We start from the raw sequence: 27,325 nt of genomic DNA, 5'->3' as shown, positions 1-27,325 counted from the left end.
GTGTCAGACACCAGACTCCAGGCTTACAAGTTGCTGTGCTCTGTATATAGTCAGTGTATAGGGGACACACTGCTGTATGCTGCAGTATACTGTGCTATACTCTGCTGTATTGGCTATGCTGTGTAAGACTCCAGACTTACTGTACAAGTGGCTGGGTTCTGTATATAGTCAGTGTATAGGGGGCTGTTTGCTTCACCGTACTCTGCTGTAAATTGGCTGTGCTGTGTCCATCTAAAGTGGCTGTTCACAAGCAGCACTACATTGTGTATTGTGTGACTCATGGTCAGATATTCTTCTATTGTTTGTTCTATTTGATGCACTTTTTGCTAGTGTGCTTTGTTCACATGAATATATAAGCCCTGTAACTCCACGCAATTTAAACTGAGCTGCAAGTTAAAAAAAATGAAAACATATATATAGATCTATTGTTTGTACTGTTTGGTGCACTTTACCCTAGTGCGCTATGTTCACGTGCAGCTATAAGCCCTGTGACTCCATGCAGTGAATTGAAAAATGTATAACGATCAGTTTAGAGAAGAACAACCAAATACTAGCGCTGCAGCTGCTGCCACCAGCCACGCACCACTTTTCATTTCTGCCACTGCTGTGTAGCAATGTTTCTTATATTTGCTATAAACTGGCGTGTGTTTGCGCTGCTGCTCTGTCGCTTAGCAACCAGCCAGCTTGCTGCAGCTTTTGGCCTAAACTGGATGAACACTATATTGTGAGCTGTGAGGTGGTCAAAATTGACTGGAAATGAGTGGAAATTAATGTTATTGAGATTAATAATACTCTAGGACACAGGTTCTCAAATACGGTCCTCAGGATCCCACACAGTTCACTATACTTGCCGGGTGTCCTGGAAAACTGAGGACCAAGTTTAAGATCCACTGCTCTAGGAACTAAAATTATGTGATTTTAGCTTTTGACAATTTTTGAAAAAATCCAAACCCAGTCACAGCCGAAATCCAAGACTGAATCCAAAACCAAAACCATATGATGAATTAGAACCAAAACCAGCAAAAATGGTCCGGCGCACATCTCTAGTTATAAGGCGCAGAAACAGAATAAATCCCTGAGCATATAGATGCAGCCACAGTAAAGGCACAGCATCAACTTCATGGTGATACGGATATATCTTTAATTATAATCTTTTATTTGAGTAAACTTAACAAAAAATAAAATGACATACCCCTTATAAACACTCAGCACCAGTGTTAAAATCTGGGCTGGTGATCACTACATGAAAGGGATAACGGGTATGGAATCCCGCCACTTAGACGGAACAATATTTTATGCATGCAAAGTCTTTGGATTTATAGTGTTCTCCATGCACAAATTCTAATAAAATATTACGACTCTGTATATGAATATTTAACCACATTTTTTTTTTTAAATCTCAGCAGCTTACAGTTAATTATCTCTTCCTCTCAATTTTGCCTTTGAAGAACAATTTGTATGAATTGGGGGAGATAGTCATATGCTGGCTACTTATATACTGTACACTGGATATGGAAAACATGGGAGATGTTCTGATGGCATATCTATATAATAGTGGATATATTTACCTGCTTCTACCCTTTTGCCCTCCTTCAGCTGGTTGGCCACATGCTTTGGGAGCATGGCATAGAGGAGAGCTTCAGTCTTCTTTTTCTCTTCCTCTAAGTGCTTGGACAGTATTCTCAGTTCTTCCTTCTTCCTCTCCAGCTGATTAGATAGCTCCATCTCAGCCAATCGTTGCTGGTTCAGCAGAATTAGGTCCCGAGTGACATCGTGTGGCGCTATGTCGGAGATGTGCATCTGCCTCTCCTCCAGCTCATGCAAGTTCCGCAAGAGGGGAGAGCACAAGTATAACATGGATTTCATAGATTCCATCCATATCATCTGACCTGAAGACAAATATATCATTACCTGCTGCACCATCTGCATCAGACATTCAGAAATGAAACGCTTAAATCAAACTAACACATTTATTAACAATCATCTTCCATGCACTGACAGTGCAAACCTTAATCTGCCCATAGACCTAAAGATTTTTTGTCTGATCTTGCTGGCTAGAATGAAAATCTGGTAACGGATGGAAACAAATGACAATTGACCATTTGCTCCCAAACACTGAAAACAGACAAAAATGGTCAATTAGACAAATTGGTTAAATCCATTTGATTTAACCAATTTGTCTGAATGACCGTTTTGGTCATTTTTCTGGCATTTCAGAGCAAATGGTCAATTGTCATTTGCTCCCACCAATTAGCAGATTTTCATTCCAACCAGCCAGATCTGACAATAAACCTTTAGGTGTATGGGCAGCTTAGTGTTAATTAGTAGATGGTTAATTTACTCTGCGAATGTTATGGAATTAGTTTTGTTAGCTGTTATTAGTGTTATTTAAATGAATAATACCAATACCTCTCAATTCTAGCATTGGGCGCTGTTTCCATGACTCAGGCATCATCTCCCTTTTAGTCCTAAATACAAACTGACTGTTGATGAACTTCCTGACGTTGGATATGGTCAGTGTGACCTCCGGGTGCACGGTGCTAAAATACTGATCCAGACGAATGCCCATAGTCTGCAGACCTGGCACAATCCTCTGTATGCTCACACCAGCCTGCTTCACTCTCAGCTGAAAATAGTCAGATCAAAAAGTAATTTAATATATGTAGAAAAAAGTAACACCAGATTTGTCTGCGTTATTGCCCTTTTAAAGTTGACACAGGACTCTCATTATTATAAATGAAAATAGAGAGGGTCACCAAGACTCACTAAATGGGAAACTTATCAAACTATCTAAAGAAGACATGCGGAGGTGTTGCCCAGGGTAACCAACCTAGTTCTAGCTATCATAGAATGTACTAGAACTAGATAAATGATAGCTAGATTCTGATTCTGCTATGGGCAAAGCATCCACTTATCCTCTGTAGGTTTGATAAATCACCCCCTTAAACATCAAGATTCGGATCTCCAAATGTTGTTGCTTGTTATTTTTTATAACAATTGTCCAGATGTAGAACCTCATTTAGCGGCCCATTTACTAAAAATAGGGTGACTGGATAATTATAGCTTATTATCGCCACTATTCACAGTAATAAGAAATTGTCTACTGCCGGCATGTATTAAAGAACACATTCAGTGACAGGCATAGGAGCCGCACCTGCTATGTGCAAAAGTAATGACCATATAACTTTTTAATTTTCGGGCTACAGTGCTATTCTGCATGTGTGGTCTTTGCAATCAGGGCAGTATTTAACCATGGCTGTACCCCTAGGCTTTCAGGTATTTTGAACCCTCCCCGGGACTTCAATCTTTCACCCCACTAGAGTAGATGTTTGGGAAGCAGAGCTTATGCCATCATTTACACTTTCAGTATTCACACGGACACCAATACGCAGTTAAAATAAAGTCTGCTGACCATTCTTCTCACCTCACATTCATTCTTCCATTTCTTTTCTCTTTTGAAATAGCGCTGTTGTGCTATTGTTCCCCCCCCCCCCCCCCCATTGTCTTAAAACTTCAGCTGACTGCATTTTGTGCAGAGTGCAAAGTGCATTTAACCACAGATAACAGTGCCTCAGCAAAAAAAACCTGACAGGTCCCTAGTCTCTGTGGGGCCCCTAGGCTTCAACCTAGTCAGCCTTATGGATAAAACAGCTGTTTGTGATCTATAGGCTACAATTGCTAATGCCATCTACAGATGGTCTTACCTACAGGGGGGCTAAGTTCCAGGATGAATCACATTCCAGAGCTTGGTAAATTTGGCAAGAAAGCAGCCCCCCAAAAATGTTTCTATGGGATTGCTTTTGCAGTCAAAACCGGGCACCGCAGCAGACATTGGAGATATCTGCTGATGTCCCCTGTAGATACATTTGCGTGATACTATGTCAAACACCTGTATCCCACAAATAATATTTGATATACAGATGTGTCCTCATACCGTACATCTCGTCTCAATACGCCACTCAGCATGAGACGGCGGTTCCCGTGCAACTCTACTAGCGTCTGGCATCTTTGTTTGACGAAAATACATCTACGTCGCAATGCTATGTGACTAGACCACTCAATGAGACTGTGCTCATTAATTGATATGTGAGACGTATATATTGTGTGTGACTGAGTCTGTATACAGAGCACAATAATGCGAATGCTGCATTGTAGCGCTTCATATACAGATTCAGAGACTCAGTCGCACACATATATGTCATATATCACATTAATCAGCACAGTCTCCTGGTGCGTCCTAGTCACATCACATTCCATTTACTATAAATGCATAATTAGCAAAAAAAGATGCCCGATGCTAGAATAGTCTTATGGAGCCTGGCACAAGGAGAGGGGCTGTTTGGCATGACAGCAGCAATGATGTATGAAGACACATATGTGCAAGCCCTTACGGCAGGATGCAATGGAGCAAGATCGCCGGAGATTTGGCATACCGGGCAATCTCAGACCTTTTTTAAAGGGGCAATCGAGCCACCGAGCTGGCAGCGTGGCGAGCGCAGCAAGCTCGCAAGGGGACTGTTTGCGCTTGCCCCGCTGCCAGCACTTTGGAGGGCAGGATGCAGTTGTTGGGATGTGGACAGCCGTCATCCCGCCCACCGGCGAATCATACTGTATCCATATGTACAACAGTAACAATGTCTAACATTACCTGATAGTCTCTTACCTCTTCATCAAATACTATATGAAAGGGGAGCCCATTACAAAATGTTTTAATGTCAATCCAGAGAGTCTTCGGGTACACTGGGATGAATCCCCTCAGCATTTTACCTGTAACAAAACTCCTATTATTCCTATTAACTTTCATTTGAAGAGATACTTTCACATTGTTTCAAAATTAAAACCACATGAAAAGGTCTTTTGCATCAGTAGATCCAAATATATTGTGTTAGGGCATTTCTGACCAGGGCAAAATGTAGGTTCATTGGAGTGTGATTAATGCTAGCTAGTAGAACCAAATATACCCAATGGAAATACAGATTAGCTGTACAGTCATCTAAATAGTGGGCTAAAGCATTGTCATAAGAATATCATCCAGTGACATTACTTAGGCACAATGTGAACAGGCAACTGAGAGGCCTAATTTCCTCTCACAGATGTCTGGTTACAGTACATGGTATTTAGGTGACTTAAATAAAATAAAAATATACTGTATATATCATGATATGCTCTTATTTGGTGATACTCTAGTTCAGGGGTTCTCAAACTCGGTCCTCAGGACCCCACACAGTGCATGTTTTGCAGGTAACCCAGCAGGTGCACAGGTGTACTCATTACTCACTGACACATTTTAAAAGGACCACAGGTGGAGCTAAGTATTTCACTTGTGATTCTGTGAGGAGACCTGCAAAACATGCACCGTGTGGGGTCATGAGGACCGAGTTTGAGAACCTGTGCTCTAGTTACACCAAATAAGTTTCATATTATTTCCTTAAAAATATCTATAGAAGTAGAGGTACAGTATCAATACTGAATGTAGTATTTGGTGAAATGACACAAAAACACATTACCTCTTCCAAACTGAACAATGCCTCGTATGGTTCCCCAATGATTCTTCTTCTTGACAGGACAGACAGACACCTGGTTTGCTCTCTCTCTAATTTTATTTACAGCATTTTCAATGTTCTGTGGAACGAAATTAAAAATTGAGGTGTGAGCTTCAGATCGTATGACAATTTCATATATCAGTTCTGTATCAGACAGCTATACTGAAAATGTTAAGTCCTTGAATCTGCATTTTATATAACAATTCTGGGGTTTTCCTAGTGTGCACCCATTACACCAAGGATACCTTTACTAGTGTACACTTAGAGGATATTTCGGTTACACACAGTACTGATAGGTTTTATGTTTTAGACATTCATTTTCTGCCTAGTTGCAATGGTTTTGAACTGACAATTCTAAGTAGCTTCATGTAGTTAGAATCTGCAAGCTTGCTTTGCAGGAGCAAATAGCTCTGCCAGCATGGTGTCTGCCTACTATTTTCTATATATGGAGTGGTAGGCAGGGCCGGTGCAAGGTTTCCCAGCACCCTAGGCAAATCAGCAGCGTCCCCCCCCCCCCCCCCCAATCCCTTACCACCACCACCACCACCACAATACAGAGCCCCTCAGATGAAAAAATGCGGACACAGCATCTCTTATAAGTTCCATAGCCACCTCCTTATAATTTAGCGGTTTGAGTTATGGTATGGGCCGGGGTTAGTCCAGGGTCTAGCAGCTCCGTGGCCTTATTGCATGGTTTGTGGTCCCGGCGGAGATAGCAGATCTTGTAAATCTGCACGGTCATCAGGTTGTGCAGGCGGGGAGAAGCGTGCAGTGCAGGAGAGGGGAGGTGGGAACAGCGCCAAATATGTGGCTCCAACCCTTCAGATCCGACACCAGGTGAGCCGGGAGCGGGTGCCTCACATCCCTCATGGCGATCACAGAGAACAGTCACTTCCTTCATTTTTTTTGTTGCAATTAGTACCACCCTTCAAGCGGCGGTAGCGCCTGCCCTGATTATATACCACATCACAGTGAGTCACGGGAGGAGCAGGATACTAGAGCTGCAGCATACCGGGTATTGATAGCCGGATTCTGAGGAGGGAGATGTGCTTCCACTATGAAGGGCCCACCTTCAGGTGCGCTAGATGGGCACCCGGCAGCTATCTAATCACTGTCAGCTTGCCGAGACTCAAACAGTCCAGCGCTGGGACTTTTTCGGCGGCGCTCATGGTCCACCAAAAAATAAAAATACCCTCCAATGCACTATGATTCAATACTGTCAGTGAGCCCCCAGGGACCCGCGGCCGCTTGGGTTGCCTAACAGTAAATCCGCTAATGGGGAGAAGTCTGGGATATAGGGAGCAGTCAGGGGTGTATCTGGGACACAGGGAGCAGTCAGGGGTGTACCTGGGACATGGGGAGCAGTCAGGGGCATAGGGAGCAGTAAGGGGTGTATCTGGGACATAGGGAGCAGTCAGGGGCATAGGGAGCAGTCAGGGGTGTATCTGGGACATAGGGAGCAGTCAGGGGCATAGGGAGCAATCAAGGACATAGGAAGCAGTCAGGGATGTGTCAGTAACATAGGGAGCAGTCAGGGACATAGGTAGCAGTCAGGGGTATAGGGAGCAGTCAGAGACATAGGGAGCAGTCAGGGACATAGGGAGCAGTCAGGGATGTGTCAGTAACATAGGGAGCAATCAGGGGCATAGGGCGCAGTCAGCAGTGTATATGGGACATAGGGGTACATTTACTAAGCAGTGATAAGAGCTGAGAAGTGAGCCAGTGGAGAAGTTGTCCATGGCAACCAATCAGCACTGAAGTAACATCTATAATTTGCACACTATAAAATGATACAGAGCTGCTGATTGGTTGATGGGGAAATTTCTCCACTGACTCGCTTCTCCACTCTTATCACTGCTTAGTAAATGTACCCCATAGGGAGCAATTACGGGTGCAGCATATTGTAGGGAATGGGGCTGTACTAGTGACCTGCTGCGGGTATACATCAGGCAAGCAGAGATGGTGACTGACCTGAAACAGCAGCAGCAGCGCCAGTCCAGCTTCCCCCGGCCTCCTGTGTTCAGTGCTGGGGCTTCATAATATCCACTCCCCGTGGAAGATCCTATGCGGGGCGGAATCATTGCCGACGGATGATCAGGGTCAGATTCAGTTGCTTGCAAAGGGAGGCGGCCGCTGGTCCCTGGGGAGGGGTTAGCCAGGCACCCGGAAGTGCATGGTAATCTTAGCCGGCTCCAGCAGTGTACCCTGGAGCCGGCTCACAGACAGCCTCCGTAGCACCCTGAGCGTCATCCGCCTCTCAGTGCTGTGGACTCCTGCCAGCGGGTGCTGGGCGGCATTGTAAATAAAAAATGTATTTCCAGGCTACGCACCCGCCCATCCTGAGTCCGCCCTGAATCCACCACTGGCCGCGGCCTCCTGCAGCAGCTCCAGCAGCTCCGTTCCTTAATTTTGTTGTTGTTATTGCACTCAGTGCCGCCTTTCAGGAGCCGGCGCCCATAGGCAGCTGCCTAAAGCTGCCTAATGGTAGCGCCGGCCCTGGTGGTAGGACACCAATATTTATCTCGCCTGCGGGCAACTGGGATGAACTTACGCCACTGCATATACGAATACATATACATATAGGTGTGCAGTATATATGATATACACCCTTCCTGCAAGAGGCATTGGCCACCTCCTCAAACTTGTGAACTGGAGTGACAGATGGCTTATCTTCCCAATCACAGCGCCAGAACTATGGAATGGCTCTAAAGCGTATTATAACAGGACAGACTTTCATTTTTCCCCTGCATTCCCTTCACAGAATGAGATTATTTCAGGTTAATTGTACACTTTTTATTGTTCTATTGTACTTTTGTTTAATAGATAATAGTGTGTGCCAAGTTAATCACCTTTTCTGCTATCTCTACATTATTTGGCTGCATAATTTGCTCTCTGGAGGAAGGTAGTCATTTATTGATTGTGTCTTTCTTCTATTTAAACCAGGTGCAGGAATGAAATAGTAGAATTAAATCGTAATGAGAAATAATTTAGTTCAATGAATGTGGCCACAGCTATCTTTCCCAGGTTTAGCCATATATTAAAGTCCCATGTCTTTTGTCCTCACTCGTACTGTATTTCTTAGTAGCTGTTTCCAATCTATGTTTTCTGCAAGCTTTGATAGTGGCTGAGCAGATGCACTGAATATAGCCACTGGCATCCTTGTACTTGCTAGTAACAATAAACCTACTCTAGTTGATATCCCAAGAAGTAGCTTGCATTGTGCAGGCAAAACATGTGCTGGGTTACTTACGATGCACAGTGCTGTCCTCTGTACCTGCACAAGACTAGCCTATTTATAGCCGGCTAGACTAGCAGCAAAGTCCCAAATGTGTTCTTTACTAACTATCAAACCTGCTCCTACACTGGTGGGCTTGCAGGGTCACGTGTGTGTTTTAGTTTGAGTGCTTACTCTTGAATAAACAGAAGCCAGAAATAATAAACTAGAAACATAGAAGGTGACGGCAGATAAGAACCACTTGACCCGTCTAGTCTGCCCCTTTTTTTTTTACCATATTTTTACCTCACACCTTCAGAGCCGGCCCTAGCCAATTTGATGCCCTAGGCAAAATTTTGTCTGGTGCGCCCTAGCACCACCGCTAGTTCTGCACCTGACCCAGCAACACTCAGGCAGTAAGGCCCACCGGGGCATTACCCTGTGCCCATGTGGGCCAGATCAACCCTGCATAATGCCCCACAGTAATGCCCATAATACACATAATTCCACACAGTAATGCACCTTACACATATGCCCCACATTAGTAATGCCCATAATACACATAATTCCACACAGTAATGCACCTTACACATATGCCCTGCCCCACATTAATAATGCTCATAATACACAAAATTCCACACAGTAATGTACCTTACACATATGCCCTGCCCCACATTAGTAATGCCCGTAATACACATTATTCCACACAGTAATGCACCTTACACATATGCCCTGCCCCACATTAGTAATGCCCGTAATACACATTATTCCACACAGTAATGCACCTTACACATATGCCCTGCCCCACATTAGTAATGCCCGTAATACACATTATTCCACACAGTAATGCACCTTACACATATGCCCTGCCCCACATTAGTAATGCTAGTAGCTTTTTTATTTTATTTTATTTTTTTAAACTTACTTTTGCTTACTGGTGTGCTTGCAGTCAATGCGTGCACCCATGCAGCTCCCTAGATCCGTGACTACATTTTTTGAGATGGGGGTGGTAGGATGGGTGAGTGCTTGAGCTCGCACCCATTAAAGGGGCACCCGTACAAGGGATGTGACCTCACAGGGTATGCCAGCCTTTGCAAGCCTCAACCTTTAATTTAGCTTGCTGGTTGGACACAGATGGTAGCAAAGTCCAGATACTGCCATACTTGCTGGTTATACAAAAAGACCAGTATCAACCTGTAGCAATTGTCCATTCTCTTCACTGTTCAGTATGTTTTGCTGGTGTCTGTTACTCCCGGCAACTGCATGCCCTTTATTTTATACTGCGGGAGCAATATGGTCTGCTCTCCAGTCTGACGCGTCTGAAATCACGCTGCACTGATGTTTCATATAAGAATAGCGCAATGCAACTTACTGACCACGTTACAGTGCTGGATAGCAGGGGAATTTTACGGCATGGACTGACTGAGAAATAAAGTGCCCATGTTATATCTCTGCAGACATCTGGGGTTTGCATAGGGATAAGGGACACAGGATGTGCAGAAGCAGTATAGATGATGTCAGATTTATGTGGAGCAGTTTTCCAAAACACACATGTGGTATCATAAGGAGCCATCCAGTAATAACCTTATATAATCAGTGAAAATGTCACAGGTCCAGGAATTGCAGTTACTGGGCTTCTGCTGTCTGAGGTCTCACAAGTCAGTGGCATTCAAGCATGTCGGAAGGAGTTCAAGGTACTGTCTGCATTCTATTTGACAAATGTAGACAGCAGTGTATACAAGTACCAATTGAATACATTTAGAAAGTAACAGATAGTTTGCAGACTGTCCCTCCCAGCATGAGATACTGCAGGGACATGCTTGGATGCCCCTAGACATGCTTGGATGCCTATCCTGCCTATAGCTAAGGCCAGCTCTGCACACCTTATTTGATCCTTATTTCTTTGTAAGGATATCCTTATGCCTATCCCATGCATGTTTAAATTGCTCTTCTGTCTGAACCTCTACCACCTCTGATGGGAGGCTATTCCACTTGTCTACTACCCTTACTGTAAAATAATTTTTCCTCAAAACTCCCTCCCTCCAGTCTCAGTACATGTTCTCGTGTCCTATTGCTTCTCTTTATTTAAAGAATGTTTCCCTCCTGGACTTTGTTAAAATCCTTGATATATTTGAAAGTTTCTATCATGCAAATTTCAAATATATCAAGGGTTTTAACAAAGTTAACCTGCCTGTTACTCCTTGAGGACTGCGGCACAGTGGGAGTGTAGTTTTGCATTGCTGTCCACAGATACTTTAATGGGAAATGCAGTCACTATACTGACATTAGAAATGTTGATAATCATGATGTAGACACCACAGTGGTGTTGAAATGTTGACACAGAGCAGTTTAACATCTGCAGAAGTCCACATGCTCATAATGTAGGCATTTGAAATGCCAGCGTGTGAAATATTTATGTTCTGCGTGGAGAAAAAAATAAGATTTTAAACCTACCAGTAAAACTTTTTCTCCTAGTCCGTAGAGGATGCTGGGGACTCTGTAAGGACCATGGGGTATAGACGGGCTCCGCAGGAGACATGGGCACTCTATGACTTTAGATGGGTGTGAACTGGCCTATCCCTCTATGCCCCTCTTCCAGACCTCAGTTATAAAACTGTGCCCAGAGGAGACAGACAGTACGAGGAAAGGATTTTTGTTAATCTAAGGGCGAGATACATACCAGCCCACACCATACACACCGTACAACATGGTATATACTAAACCAGTTAACAGTATGAACAAAACAGCATCAGCCAGAGACTGATCTCAACTGTAACATCACCCTTATGTAAGCAACAACTATATACAAGCCTTGCAGAATTTGTCCACACTGGGACGGGCGCCCAGCATCCTCTACGGACTAGGAGAAAAAGATTTACCGGTAGGTTTAAAATCTTATTTTCTCTTACGTCCTAGAGGATGCTGGGGACTCCGTAAGGACCATGGGGTTTATACCAAAGCTCCAGACCGGGCTGGAGAGTGCGGATGACTCTGCAGCACCGATTGAGCAAACATGAGGTCCTCATCAGCCAGGGTATCAAACTTGTAGAATTTTGCAAAAGTGTTTGAACCCGACCAAGTAGCAGCTCGGCAAAGCTGTAATGCCGAGACGCCTCGGGCAGCCACCCAAGAAGAGCCCACCTTCCTAGTGGAATGGGCCTTTACCGAATTTGGTAACGGCAATCCAGCCGTAGAAAGAGCCTGCTGAATCGTGTTACAGATCCAGCGAGCAATAGTCTGCTTAGAAGCAGGAGCGCCAATCTTGTTGGCTGCATACAGGACAAACAGTGCCTCAGTTTTCCTAACCCGAGCCGTCCTGGCTACATAAATTTTTAAGGCCCTGACTACATCAAGGGACTTGGAATCCTCCAAGTCACCCGTAGCCACAGGCACCACAAAAGGTTGGTTCATATGAAACGACGAAACCACTTTAGGCAGAAATTGAGGACGAGTCCTCAACTCTGCTCGATCCACATGGAAAATCAGATAGGGGCTCTTGTGAGACAAAGCCGCCAATTCGGACACCCGCCTCACAGATGCCAAGACCAACAACATGACCACTTTCCATGTGAGAAATTTTAATTCAACTGTTTGAAGAGGCTCAAACCAGTGTGATTAAAGGAACTGTAACACCACGTTAAGGTCCCACGGTGCCACTGGGGGCACAAAAGGAGGTTGGATGTGCAGCACTCCCTTTACAAAAGTCTGGACTTCTGGGAGAGAAGCCAATTCCTTCTGAAAGAATATAGATAAGGCCGAAATCTGCACCTTAATGGAGTCTAACTTTAGGCCTATAGCCACTCCTGTCTGTAGAAAATGGAGAAAACGAAACAGCTAAAAATCTTCCGTAGGAGCATTCTTGGCTTCACACCAAGATACATATTTCCTCCAGGTACAGTGATAGTGCTTCGCCGTTACCTCCTTCCTAGCTTTGATTAGAGTAGGGATGACTTCCCCCAGAATACCTTTCCTAGCTAGGATTTGGTGTTCAACCGCCATGCCGTCAAACGTACCCGCGGTAAGTCTTGGAACACACAGGGCCCCTGTTGCAACAGGTCCTCCCTGGGAGGAAGAGGCCACAGATCTTCTGTGATCATTTCCTGAAGATCTGAATACCAGGCCCTTCGAGGCCAATCTGGGACAATGAGTATTGTCTGCACTCTTGTTCGTCTTATGATTCTCAATATTTTTTAAATAAGTGGAAGCGGAGGGAACACATAGACCGACTGAAACACCCACGGTGTCACCAGGGCGTCCACCGCCACTACCTGCGGGTCCCTCGACCTGGAACAATACGTCCAAAGCTTTCTGTTGAGGCGTGACGCCATCATGTCTATTTGAGGAAGACCCTAACGACTTGTTACCTCTGCAAAGACCTCTTGATGAAGTCCCCACTCTCCTGGATGGAGATCATGCCTGCTGAGGAAGTCTGCCTCCCAGTTGTCTACTCCCGGAATGAAGACCGCTGACAGAGCGCTTACATGATTATCTGCCCATCGAAGAAGCCTGGTGGCTTCTGCCATTGCAGCTCTGCTCCTTGTCCCGCCCTGGCGGTTTACATGCGTCACGGCTGTGACGTTGTCTGACTGGATCAGAACGGGTAAGTTGCGAAGAAGATCCTCCGCCTGTTGCAGGCCGTTGTATATGGCCCTTAATTCCAGCACATTGATGTGTAGACAAGCCTCCTGGCTTGACCATATTCCCGGAAAAAAAAATGTTTTCCTTGTGTGACTGCTCCCCATCCTCGGAGGCTTGCATCCGTGGTCACAAGAACCCAATCTTGAATGCCGAACCTGCGACCATCTAGAAGGTGAGCACTCTGGAGCCACCACAGGAGAGAGACCCTGGCCCTGGGGGACAGGCTTGTCCTCCGATGCATCTGTAGACCACTTGTCCAGAAGGTCCCACTGAAAAGTTCTTGCATGGAACCTGCCGAACGGAATGGCCTCGTAGGCCGTCACCATCTTTCCCAATACTCGAGTGCATTGATGAACTGACACTCTTTTTGGTTTCAGCAGGTCCTTGACCATGTTCTGGAGTTCTTGGACTTTTTCCATTGGGAGAAAAAACCTCTTTTTTTCCGTGTCCAGGATCATGCCCAAAAATGACAGCCGAGTTGTTGGAACCAACTACGACTTTGGTAGATTTAGAATCCAGCCATGTTGTTGTAGTACTCTCAGGGAGAAAGACACGCTTTTTAGTAACTGATCTCTTGATCTTGCCTTTATCAGGAGATCGTCCAAGTATGGGATAATTGTGACCCCTTGCTTGCGCAGGAACACCATCATTTCCGCCATTACCTTGGTGAAAATTCTCGGGGCCGTGGAAAGCCCAAACGGCAACGTCTGAAACTGGTAATGACAATCCTGTACAGTGAATCTCAGGTACGCCTGATGAGGAGGATATATGGGGACATGAAGGTATGCATCCTTTATGTCTAGTGACACCATAAAATCCCCACCCTTCCAGGCTGGAGATCACTGCCCGGAGAGATTCCATCTTGAATTTGAACCTCTTCAAATATAGGTTTAGGGATTTTAGATTCAGAATTGGTCTGACCGAGCCATCCGGCTTCGGGACCACAAATAGGGTTGAATAAAACATTTTCCCCTGTTGCACTAGGGGAACCTTGATAATCACTTGCTGTTGACACAGCTTTTGTATGGCCGCTGAAACTATTTCCCACTCTGGGGGAGAAGCTGGGAAGGCCGATTTGAAAAATCGGTGTGGAGGCACATCCCTTACCTGCGTTAGCTGTGGAAACCAGGTCCGCGAGGCCCTCCCCAAATAAAACTTCACGCTTGTAAGGCAAAGCCTCCATATGTCTCTTTGAGTCAGCATCACCTGTCCATTGACGGGTCCACAGGGCCCTTCTAGCAGAAACTGCCATGACATTGGCTCTTGAACCCAAAAGCCCAATATCTCTCGCAGCCTCTCTCATATATAACGCTGCGTCCTTGATGTGACCTAAGGTCAACAAAATACTATCTTTATCTAGGGTGTCAATGTCAGATGACAAGTTATCAGCCCAAGCTGCTATTGCGCTACCCACCCATGCCGACGCTACTGCAGGTCTGAGCAGGGCTCCCGTAGTCGCATACATTGATTTTAAGGTAGTTTACTGCCTGCGATCCGCAGGATCCTTTGGGGCCGCCGTGTCCGGGGACGGTAGTGCCACCTTTTTGGACAAGCGCGTTAAGGCCTTGTCCACCGTGGCGAGGATTCCCACCGTAACCTGTCCTTTGAGGGGAAAGGATAAGCCATAATAATTCTCTTGGGATCCTGCAGTCTCTTGTCTGGAGTTTCCCAAGCCTTTTCAAATAAAGCTTCAGCTCATGAGATGGGGGAAACGTTACCTTAGGCTTCTTTTCCTTAAACATGCATACCCTCGTGTCAGGGACAGAGGGGTCCTCTGTGATATGCAAAACATCTTTTATTGCAATAATCATATATTGAATGCTCTTGACCACTCTTGGGTGCAACCTTGCATCATCATAGTCGACACTGGAGTCGGAATCCGTGTCGGTATCAGTGTCTGCTATATGGGAAAAGGGACGTTTATGGGACCCTGAAGGGTCTTGTGACACAGTAACAGCCATGGATTGACTCCCTGCTTTGTCCTTGGACTCTGCTTTGTCCAATCTCTTATGTAATAAAGCCACATTAGCATTTAAAACATTCCACATGCCCAACCAATCAGGTGTCGGCTGTGCCGACGGAGACACCACCACCATCTGCTCTGCTTCCTCCGTAGACGAGCCTACCGCTTCAGACATGTCGACACACACGTACTGACACCCCCACACACACTGGGATATATGAATATGGGGACAGACCCACAATAAGGCCCTTTGGAGAGACAGAGAGAGAGTACGCCAGCACACAACCAGCGCCAGTAGATACTGAAACAAAGTCCCAGCCTGTACAGCTCTTTATATATAGAATTAGCACCAAATAAATGTGCCCCCCCTCATTTTTGCCCCCTGTTACTTGTTCAGCAGGGGAGAATCCGGGAGCAGCTTCTCTGCAGCATGCTGTGGAGAAAATGGTGCTGGTTAGTGCTGGAAGATCAAGCTCTGCCCCCTCGATGGCGGGCTTCGGTCCCGCTATTTTTATTATACTAGCAGGGGATTTATTATATACTGCCTCCGCAGTATCTATATACGTGTGCCAGTCTTATGTGAGGTAAAAATTGCTGCCCAGGGTGCCCCCCCCCTGCGCCCTCCACCCTTGCTGTGCCTGTGTGTGTTGTGGGAGCAATGGCGCGCTGCGCGGTACCTCATGAAGATCTGAAGTCTTCTGCCGCCTTTGAAGTCTTGTTGCTTCCTATACTTACCTGGCTTCAATCTTCCGGCTCTGTGAGGAGGACGGCGGCGCGGCTCTGGGACGAACAGCAAGGACGACACCTGTCAGGGCCGGCTCAGGGTCTTTTTGCGCATCGGGCGGCCATGGGGGGCGTGGCTTCATACAGGGGGCATGGTCAGTTACGCCCCCTGTACAGTAGTAGCGCCGCTGAAATGATGTGCGGTGCGCGATGACGTCATTGCGCACCGCACAGCAAAGGTTCTCTCCACGAAGGAAAACTAGACGGTACGCATCTAGTTACCTTCGTGGAGAGGACCTTAGCTGTGCGGTGTGCGATAACGTCAACGCGCACCGCACATCATTACAGAAAAGGTCCTCTCCATGGCGCCGGCGCCCTCCAGAAGGCGGCGCCCCGGGCAAAAGTCCTGCTTGCCCGTGGCAAGATCCGCTACTGACACCTGTGTTCCGACCCTCTGGAGCTAATGGCTAACAGTAGCCTAAGAAGCAGAGCCCATCAGTCCAGGAAAGTGGGTCTGCTTCTCTGTGTTCCTGTCTATAGACAGATAGTTAAAAGATAGACAGTCATTAGTTAGACACTATATGGTCGACAGTCAAAAGTCAGACAGGGTCAAAAGTCAGACAAGGTCAAAAGTCAGACAGTCAAAAGTCAGACAGGGTCAAAACAAGTCAGACAGTCAAAAGTCAGACAGGGTCAAAAGTCAGACAGGGTCAAAAGTCAGACAGGGTCAAAAGTCAGACAGGGTCAAAAGTCAGACACAAAAAAATGTTTGATTTTTCTGTTTTTTACAACTTTTGCCTCATTTACTATCCATGTCACACAAACTATTACCTTTTAGTAAAGTTGTGGTGAGCGAATCGGAGCGGAATGAGACACCGAGCCCGAAGCGTGGCGAGCGGACAAATTTCACCAATTTTGGGTTAAAAATGTTTAAAAACACACAAAAAAATATTTTTTGTGTGTCTGACTTATGACCCTGTCTGACTTTTGACTGTCTGACTTTTGACTGTCTGACTTTTGACCCTGTCTGACTTTTGACCCTGTCTGACTTTTGACTGTCCGACATTTGACTTTCTGACTTTTGACCCTGTCTGACTTTTGACTGTCTGCCTTTTGACCCTGTCTGACTTTTGACTGTCGACCATATAGTGTCTAACTAATGACTGTATCTTTTAACTGTCTATGAGCTATACCACACCCGCTTCTCTTTCCTCAGTCCCACGAAGCAGGGAGCCTGTTGCCAACAGTGCTCCCTGAAAATAAAAAACCTAACAAAAGTCTTTTCAGAGAAACTCAGTAGAGCTCCCCTGCAGTGCATCCAGTCTCCTCTGGGCACAGGATCTAACTGAGGTCTGGAGGAGGGGCATAGAGGGAGGAGCCAGTTCACACCCATCTAAAGTCTTAGAGTGCCCATGTCTCCTGCGGAGCCCGTCTATACCCCATGGTCCTTACGGAGTCCCCAGCATCCTCTAGGACGTAAGAGAAAAAACATATGCAACATCTGCACTTAGTAGGTACAAAAATGAGTAGAGGATGAGATAATGGCTATCAGCATGCCCAAAGAGCTGTAAATGTAATGCTGTATTGATGTTGGTGCCCCGCAGAAGGGAGGAGTTTGATGACAGAGGGGTCTATTCACGAAGCAGTGAAAAGAGTGGAGAAGTGAGCCAGTGGAGAAGTTGCCCATGGAAACAAATCAGTGTTGAGGTAACATTTATAAAGTGCATTCTATAAAATTATATGTAGCAGCTGATTGGTTGCAATGAGCAACTTCCCCAATGGCTTACTACTCCACACTTTTCATTGCCTCGTGAATAGACCCCAGAGAATCAGAAGCGCTGGAGTGCAACCAAGGAAGGTAGAGTACCACCGCTTGGATCAGAGCCACTAGAAATAAAGAGGCAGCTAAGCAAATGATACAGAGAAAATGGTTCTCTCATCTGTTATTCTGCAGCTGCATTCACAGAATTGCAAACGCACCAGTGGGTGGCTTGGTCTGTGCTGGGCGGCCTTTTTGAACATGATGCAGCTCTTGCTGTATGATTTTATGCAGTTGCAGTTCTGCAAAATCGCAGAACTGTAACCAAAACTGAATGAGGTATAATGTTCACAGTGTCACATAGTAACACAAATGGTATAAAAAGGTAATAAAATACAGAATGATAAAACAAACATAAAGCACAAAATTAAATCATAACTACCTCATTTAAAAAGTGCCTGCTTTGCGTTTCATGAACAACTTTCCACATCTTCAGGCAGTGGAGCAAATGAACCTGCAAGGCGGGACAGCTATAGAGAGCTACCAGTCTAACATAGAGAGCTGCAAGTCTAATAAAGAGAGCTATGATTCAGCCATGAACAGTCTGCACTAGTATCCGCCATAAAGGTGCTTATGAATGGTATAGCACATATGTTGCTGGGTTGGAGATGTGTAACTACATCCCATGTTGCTACAGTAGTATACAGTATGTATTTGGGGGCATATCTATTAAACAATATTTACTAAATATCCTCCAAAAAGAGATGTTTTGTGGGGTAGTTATAAATATTAAGTATTCCCTAAATGTACCATGTACAGTAGGGACTGCAGTAGTACTCTCAGATATCTGCCATGGTCCCTCCATTTCCAACCACAGATGCATTTTGAAATCGAAATGCGTTGGCTGAGTGGATCTAGTGGGGCCTTCCTACCGTGCACATGGGTCAGCAAACACACTTGGACTTCTACCCAGGTTCCATCGTTGGTGTTCCTCATTTATATATAAGAAGGGCAGCTAGGTGGTTATGCCCTGAGGACAATTTCTACTATATTCATCTTTAAACTTAATTTCTTATTTATGTGAATAGCAGCGTTAAGAAATTACAAATACTGAGTGTAAAATCAGATTGTAAATTATTAGGTGTAATACTAGAATTGATAATTATGCCTCTTGATCATATATCTAAAATACGCATTTGGCAACTAATTACGTTCTGCTATTTTAGGATCACTTTCCAGATGGGCATTTATAAAATTCTAGGCTATTGTCATTATTTTTACAACAGAGCAAGTCTGTACTATTCATTTGCTTTATTGAATATTTATTTACAACATAACCAAGTATGGAAGACAAAGAAAGATACTGTGATATTGTAAAGAATGTAAATAATGAGACCAGATTTCAGTAATACTTGTGTGTTGCTGGCCAGCAATGCTCGTACCATAGAAAGGGACCTGACTAGAGTAAGAATCATTATCATTTCTGGGGTGTTTGCTCTGATATATGTTATAGTTTGTAAGGAATCTTGCAGCACGTCAGCTCCCTGCAGCTCCTCTACTGTCATAGTAACATGTTTTCCTATCAGACGATTTATAGAGGAGCTTTTCTAGCAAGTGTTTCAGGCCACTGTCACAATGTCCATATAATAGACAATGGAAGAATAAATGAGCTCTGTCTAGTAGTGATAAGCTGGGAGGGACCAAGTTGGGTTCCCTCTAGGCCTCTCTTACTAGAAAGAACAAACAAAACAATGAAACAATTTAGGTGTAATGCGCAAACCTGTTTGTTATTTTGCTGGGAAACCGGTTTATTGGAGGTTTTTGGTGGAACTATCGGTTTCTGAGTGACAAGGAAAACGATGTGTTCTTTCTTCCCCGTTCTCTCTTCTTCATCTGATTCACTGATTATTTCCATAGAAATTTCAGTTTTGAAAAAATCCATTGCCACTGCTCCCATAATACCTAGAATAGGGAAACAGACAGAGCAGTGTATGTTTAGCACATTTCTTCCTTGGAAAATCCTTGTCTGCTTATTTTGTATTATTCAATGCCATGAGGTTACTATACACAAACTGGATTTATGCCAAACTGGGCCAGCTCACTTAGGAGCTTTACAATCCCACCTCTACTATCATCAGTTCACTATGCAGAACTATGGGGGTCATTCCGAGTTGATCGCTAGCTGCTTTCTTTCGCAGCGCAGCAATTAGGTTAAAAACGGCAATTCTGCGCATGCATATGGGGCGCAGTGCGCACGCGCGTCATACTTTCACAAAAGCCATTGCAGTTTCACACAAGGTCGAGCGACGTGTTTCAGTCGCACTGATGATTGTTGATTGATTGACAGGAAGTGGGTGTTTCTGGGTGGTAACTGAGCGTTTTCGGGGAGTGTGCTGAAAAACGTAGGCGTGCCAGATGAAAACGCAGGAGTGGCTGTGGAAACGGGGGAGTGGCTGGCCAAACGCAGGCCGTGTTTGTGACGTCAAAACAGGAACTAAATAGTCTGAAGTGATCGCAAGGTAGGAGTAGGTCTGCAGCTACTCTGAAACTGCACAATTTTTTTTGTAGCACTGCTGCAATCCTTTCGTTTGCACTTCTGCTAAGATAAGTTACACTCCCAGAGGGCGGCGGCTTAGCGTTTGCACTGCTGCTAAAAGCAGCTAGCGAGCGAACAACTCGGAATGAGGGCCTATACCTCCAATGTGCCCATGCATATGGCCACCTCATTGTACATTTTGTATTGATAGCCAGACGCTTTCTCATGCAGTGAGTGTTCTGTTTACAGAGCCCTCCAATTGCACAGACCACACCCGTAGTTTCAGCCAATATGCACTTACTACCAAAATGTATAAACCTCCACATTAGTCCCTCACTGCACACACCAAGGCAACTTGCACAGAATTCACAATGCACAAAGACTGCGGTTGCGCAAACAACAATACACATTCACACCCCTATTATACAGAACCCCCTCATTACAGAATAAACTTTCGGTGGAATACAAGGATTATATTTACTAAGCATCAGTTTTGCTTTTTGGGGCGTTTTCTGTCGGTTTTGCAAACTGCTCATTTTTACATTTATTTATTATTTATTAACAGTTTCTAATATAGAACAGCAAATTCTGTTGCAATTTACAATTGGAAGCAACAATGTTAAAACAAAACTGGGCAATAAAAACCAGTCATAGGGGTTTTACATAGACAAGTATACAAATTGCAGATTTACTAAGCATCGGCTTGCAAAGCCAACTGAAACCAACCTAAAACCGAAGGCTAAACTGTCCTAATAATAGACTACCAACTGACAGGTGTGTTTGAGTACTAAAAACACATTCTATGGAAGAAAGCTTCATCATGATGCCTATAAAAAGGAGCAGAACAATGTGGTGTACTGGGATCAGTATGTTATCCCACCACACAGAACATCGATAATCATTATACAGACATCGGCATCCCGAGCAGTGGAATGCCGGCAGGGGGCAACGAAGCCCCTTGCGGTCTTTCATGCGCTCGCCATGCTGTGGGTTCGGTACGCTCGCCACAGGTTCTATTCTACAGGGGGAATCACTTAAGTCGCCAGTATACCGGCGGTGGTATGGTAACCCAGTCGGGATACCGGCGGCGGTATTGTGACAGCCGGGACCCCGATTAGTGGTATGCTGACTGCATACCGGTGTACTATGCCTATAGGAATTATGGCCTTTCAAGGGTACTCTATGCTGAGTACGTACCTCAGATACAGATGTGTCCTCATACATTTAGCCTCAATACACCACACAGCCTGGGAAGCCTGGCATGACTGAGCCGCCAGGTCCTGTGCAACTCTGCTATTATCAGACGACTAGGATGCACGATGAGACCGTGCTGATTAATTTGATATGCAACACTTGTATATTGTGAATGACAAATGGCAATGTACCAAGCCTTCAAAAGTGATAAAAAGGAGAGGGAAAAAGTACCAGCCAATCAGCTCCTAACTGCCATGTTACAGACTACCATTGGCATTTCTACCATGGGTGCAATGTGTGCACACGGGCCCCTGGGTCCAGGGGGGCCCACACCACACACAATGCACCCATGCTGTGTTAAAACTTCCAGAGTCCCGCGACGGGCGCTGAAGCTGCAGCAGTTGCGGCAAAAATCCACCCCAAAATGGTCGCCTTGCATGCGCAGTAGCAAATCAGTCTCTGGAACATGTCAGGCGCCATGTTTCCGGAGACTTGCGCATGCGCTGGAGACTCCAGCACATTGCCGTAGCCTACGGCATCGTGGAAAGGAGGGGGCCCACCCGGAGTCTACACAAGGGCCCCCTCCTCTCATAAAATGCCCCTGCAGACTACTGTTTGAAAAGTGTCTGTCAGGAGCTGGTTGGTTGGTTGGTAAGTTATCTCTCTCCACATTATCACTTTACAAGGCTTAGTACAGTACATCTGGCCTAATCAGTTGGTACAATGGAACTTGTATTGGAAAAAAGCTGCAGCTGCTACATTGTAGCACTTCATACTGTATACAGATTCAGAGGCTCAGTTGCACACAGATATCCAAGTGTCATATCACATTAATCAGCACAGTCTCCTGGTGCGTCCTAGCTGCATTTTGTTGTGACACAGGGGGACATGTACTAAGCAGTGAAAAAAGTGGAGAAGTGAGCCAGTGGAGAAGTTGCCCATGGCAACCAATCAGCTGCTCTGTATGTGTTTATAATATGCAAATTATAAATGTTTCGTCAATGCTGATTGCTTAGTACATGTCCCCCTATGACACATTTTGGCAAAAAAGACGCACAATGCTTGCAAACTTTCACAGGACCTGACTGACACGACAAGAGGGGCTGTTTGGCATGACTGCAGCAATGATGTATGAGGACACATCTGCATGCAGCACACCACCACCTGACTTACAGGAGCCAGGAGGTAGAAAGAGAGGACCAACAGAGCTTCACGAGGTACTGCAGAACTTATGCAGGCCTAAATACTTCCGCGGGTGGTTCAACCTCAATGCAGTGCCCTATGGTGTACGACTCATGAATGATCAGCTTCAGTCAGACACTGCATGATCACATGATGTATGAGGCTTGCACACGCTGCTGTGTGCTCTGCATTTTTTGCAGCCACTAGTTCCTTCTAGTAAGTTATCTCTACAGTGCTGACAGTAATGTGCAGTGAGGTGAAGCAAGTGATGTAGAGCCTTTCCTGTCATATCCTGGTATACTCCACAATTTTAACTAAATAATATATGAAAAACACTAAGAATATATTATAAATACAGTATCTTCTTTGTACAGTATTATCCTAATCTTTTTTAGAGTCAAACTCTGGAGTAAAACATCTTACCGTTTCCGCACGTCTCCAGCAGTGTATACTGCTATACCCTCAGGTTCATATATGTGTGTGTAAATCTGCCTCTGGTACAGGCCAGTGCCTTCACAGCCATTTACCTCACCTCATGACACTGAGTGCTGGGCATAGTACAGCCAACTTTCTTCAGCTGCCATCTCACCCAGGTCATGGCAGGCCTGAAGACCTTCTCCTATACCTACATCTGCTTTCCCAGCCAGAAGTCACACCAGCATGAACTAAGGGTTGCTTTCTATAATCTCACTGAGATACCTAAAGTCCTGGGAGCCATAGACTGCTCACATAGTGGGCTGAGACCACCTAAAACTAGGGCCAGTATTTACATAAATAGGCACCATGCCAATTCCATGAATGTGCAGGTGCTGTGTGATGCAGAAAGAAGAATCGGGATTCCGGCCATCTATATTTAGACGCCAGGATCACGAGTCTTGTCTGTATTTCATGCCAAAGTTCCTGCTGAGGACGGGATTCTGGCGTCAGTATTTTGAGCGCCGGGATCCCATCTGTCAGTATCCTGACCGTATCCCCACTCATGAGACCGGCACCGGAACACCGTCAGCTGACATCCCAAAGGCAAATGCGGGTTAGAGTCAGAACCCTGGGAGGGGGGGGGGGGGGGGGCGGAGGTAGCATTAGGCACAAGGGGGGTGATAAGCCATAGCTGCCACCCCTCCCTTCAGGGTTAGCTGTGGCCACCACCTCCAAAGGGTTAGCCATAGCTACCACCTACCACCCAAGGAAGGTTACGGTTAGGGTTAGGAGATGGGTAGAATACTTGCACCGTCCGGTGTCGAGTTCATCAGTGTTAGGATGTCACTGTTGGTCATGTGACCACTGGTATGCATCCCAACCACCGGGATAACATACCCAACCCCTATCATACAACACTGTCACACAAGCACATTGAGAGGAAAGATAAAGGAAATTATATTGCAGTACCTGGAACAATGTGACATAGACCTCTTCTGTCTGAGTAGTAATGCAAATGCATTGAGCCATCCTCATTCATCTCTACCCTGAAAGACGGCGCATTCATGGCCTGGAAATAAAAAGATGCGCACATGTAAACATATGATTACATAGTTACACGTTTAGAATGTGTAATGTGTATACATGATGGAAATGAGTACATTAATTACCAATGCCAGTTCTGTGTAAGAACCTGATAATAGCCAGAGGAAACGTACCTGCTGATATTGGAAAACATAAAATTTACACACGATTGTGTTTGGTTAATGAAACTGTTTTGGAAAATGAAACAAAATTTCACCTGATATTGCAATACATTTGCCACAGCTGAATTAATCTATTCACACTTCGCCTATAAATTCACACTTTTCGATTTCATGCGCGCACCCGAGATTTGCACAATTCAGTTAGAAATGACAATTTGCACTACTCTTGTGAATTTTTTTCAAAAAGCAACCTTAGAAAATAGCCCCCAAAAAGGAGACTTCAGTAGCAAAATCATCTAGCAGACTGTTAGTGGGCATAAGAAAAAAGGAGATTACGGCTGCGCTGTGTTCCAGGAAATAAATTGAACGATAAGAGCCAACAATTTAAGTATATAAATTTATTAATAATAAAACCACATAAATGACCTTAAAAAATCTAATCAACAACACCTCTAAATGCTCCGTTTATAGAGCTTGAAGACACTCGCGCTGAAACAGTGCAAAGCTGTATATCGTAAAGACACCTGGATTGAGGTGAGCTGAGGGCGGAGTCCTAACACGTTTCGTCACGCTCCACGTGACTTTGTCAAAGGTATGTTAGTGGGCATAAGAATGGACTGTACTTTTTCAAAGATGTCAAATGGCTGCTTTGTGCATTAATTTTTTTCTTATAATGTAAAAAATTTACGAGTTTTGCTTAATTGCAAAGGAATTTAACATAAAATCCCCACCCCACCCCCCTCCCCCCATACCCCACCACAAAAAAAAAATGATTTGGGGGTAACTTGAGACCATTTAAAAAATAAAACAAAAAATAAAACATGATGAAAAGCTATTATTTATCTTTGAAATAAATACTTTAATTAAATTTAGGGTGCATAAATGATTTTAAAAAAAGTTGATTTTCGGTTACTTTGACGCCATTTATTAAAAAAAATTTTTATCCCAAAAATGATATGTAGAGATGTGTTCCGCTACAGTGTTGCTGTGTATAGATTTAAATGGGTGGCGGAGACATGCGCATGCCATGATGTATATGGACACATCTGTAATTATTTGCCTAATTAAGCTATGTCATGACTGCAGTTTTGTGAACCCGGCGTGTATGTGAAGTCCGTGCGGGTAACTGGAGGACTGTGAGTATATTGGCTGGTCTGAGGGAAATCAGTGAGATGAAGAGCTCAAGGAAGACTATTGACGATGAAGTAGGTACAAAAATTAAGATTTACTGGAGTAATGATAACTCACAGAGGCTGAGGTTACACCAATGACTGAACTGAAGAATGGAGTTAATAATTGTAAAATGATGCTGTGGCACTCTGTATGAAAAACAATGACTGTGACTTTAAGACGAGGCTGAAGAAGAACTGAAGACTGTGGATGTGACTTTAAGACGAGACTGAAAAATACTGTGACTGTCTTTAAGACGAGACTGAAGAATACTGTGGCTGTGTCTTTAAGACGAGACTGAAGATACTGTGGCTGTGTCTTTAAGACGAGACTGAAGAATACTGTGGCTGTGTCTTTAAGACGAGACTGAAGAATACTGTGGCTGTGTCTTTAAGACGAGACTGAAGAATACTGTGGCTGTGTCTTTAAGACGAGACTGAAGAATACTGTGGCTGTGTCTTTAAGACGAGACTGAAGAATACTGTGGCTGTGTCTTTAAGACGAGACTGAAGAATACTGAGGCTGTGTCTTTAAGACGAGACTGATACTGGATATAACTGGTAACACAACTGTAATCCGGACTGGGTAGCAAAAGAGCACAGTTTTACATGAACTAAGTGTAATAGTGTTACCTCTTAGGGAGCTCAGCTACTAAGCTCACACTGAGCTGTGTGACTCGAGGAACTGGCAGCTTCTGTAACACAAGTCTCTCTACGTATACTTCTTGGTCCTTGGTGATTGGTGATTGGAGTCTGGTGATTCAGGGAGTCTCAGACTGACACGGGATTGAATAGCTCATGGTCAGGTGATCAGACCCTGTCACGTTAGTACTCCAGGTCAGGCTCTGATGTGGAGTGATGCCTAGCAGGCCAAAAAAAACACTGAAACTTGAACTTCTACAAATGAACAAAGGATGCTGAGTTTTAGGCCTAAACTCCAGGTTGCTGAACACAGTGAAAAATCAAATGCTGCTCACAACTGATTATTGATTACTATGGGGAATTCTTACTCAGGTGGCTTAATCAAGAAAGCAACACAGATTTGCAGTATTTATGCTGAGCTGAAGCAAATACAGGTTACAGGATATGCTGAGGTAAGCCACAGAATATGAGAAATATAGTCAGGTTCATGACAAGCTAATTAAAAGCTTCCAAATATCTAATTAGTTATTAAGGGGGTTGTCCAAGGTGTTTCAAGTCCTGACATTTTTACCTTAGAATAAAGATGTTCCCTAAATGTTCACCTGCTCAGGGGTGTGCGAACAAAAACAGGCAAAATAAGGAATGCGTGGAATGCAATTTTGGAATTGATTTGCAATGTGAATTTGCAATGAATTTGCCTTACGGAACTTTACTCCCCCCTAATTGAATTCCCCCCTTAATCCATATTATTAGTTTTTACATTCATTTTGTGGGTGATGGTAATTTCATAAAACATTATCTCATTAAAATACACACATTTTAATAAAGTTTAGAAAAATGGACCACCTGTCCAGGTGAGATGGGATTTTCAGCACTCCTGTGTATAAAAACAAAACCACCTAAATAAAAAACCCACCTACTATATATGTGAGGGACGATATGCCTGTAGCTTCTTTTTTTTCTTTTTCTTTTTCTTTTTAGAAAAAGATCCCTGGATCCCTGAACATTAATAAGTAACAGCAAATAGTCATTACATTTAGGTTTTCCTGGTATCAAAAATATAACCTATTTTTGTAGGGGTTATGAAAACATATTCTGATAATCCTTGCTTCAGTGCATAGATGGCTGGGAATGAAAATG

General features: G+C 44.5%; 1 protein-coding gene across 2 annotated transcripts in view; it reads right to left on the bottom strand.

Annotated features, from left to right (window-relative positions):
* LOC134909287 (guanylate cyclase soluble subunit beta-2-like) overlaps positions 1-27,325 on the bottom strand; it is a 186,545-nt gene that overhangs the window by 118,498 nt on the left and 40,722 nt on the right. For both annotated transcript variants that reach the window (XM_063916005.1, XM_063916006.1), the window contains exons 5-10: positions 24,139-24,238; positions 19,621-19,802; positions 5,508-5,622; positions 4,664-4,767; positions 2,410-2,626; positions 1,569-1,889 (exon numbers count right to left, since the gene is read on the bottom strand). In XM_063916005.1, the coding sequence (XP_063772075.1) occupies positions 1,569-1,889; positions 2,410-2,626; positions 4,664-4,767; positions 5,508-5,622; positions 19,621-19,802; positions 24,139-24,238 (1,039 nt within the window). The remainder of the gene's footprint in view (positions 1-1,568; positions 1,890-2,409; positions 2,627-4,663; positions 4,768-5,507; positions 5,623-19,620; positions 19,803-24,138; positions 24,239-27,325) is intronic.

Source organism: Pseudophryne corroboree, chromosome 4 (assembly GCF_028390025.1).
Source record: "Pseudophryne corroboree isolate aPseCor3 chromosome 4, aPseCor3.hap2, whole genome shotgun sequence".
NCBI classification, from domain to species: domain Eukaryota; kingdom Metazoa; phylum Chordata; class Amphibia; order Anura; family Myobatrachidae; genus Pseudophryne; species Pseudophryne corroboree.
Note: the sequence above shows the minus strand (reverse complement) of the source record. Positions and strands in the feature narration are given on the sequence as shown.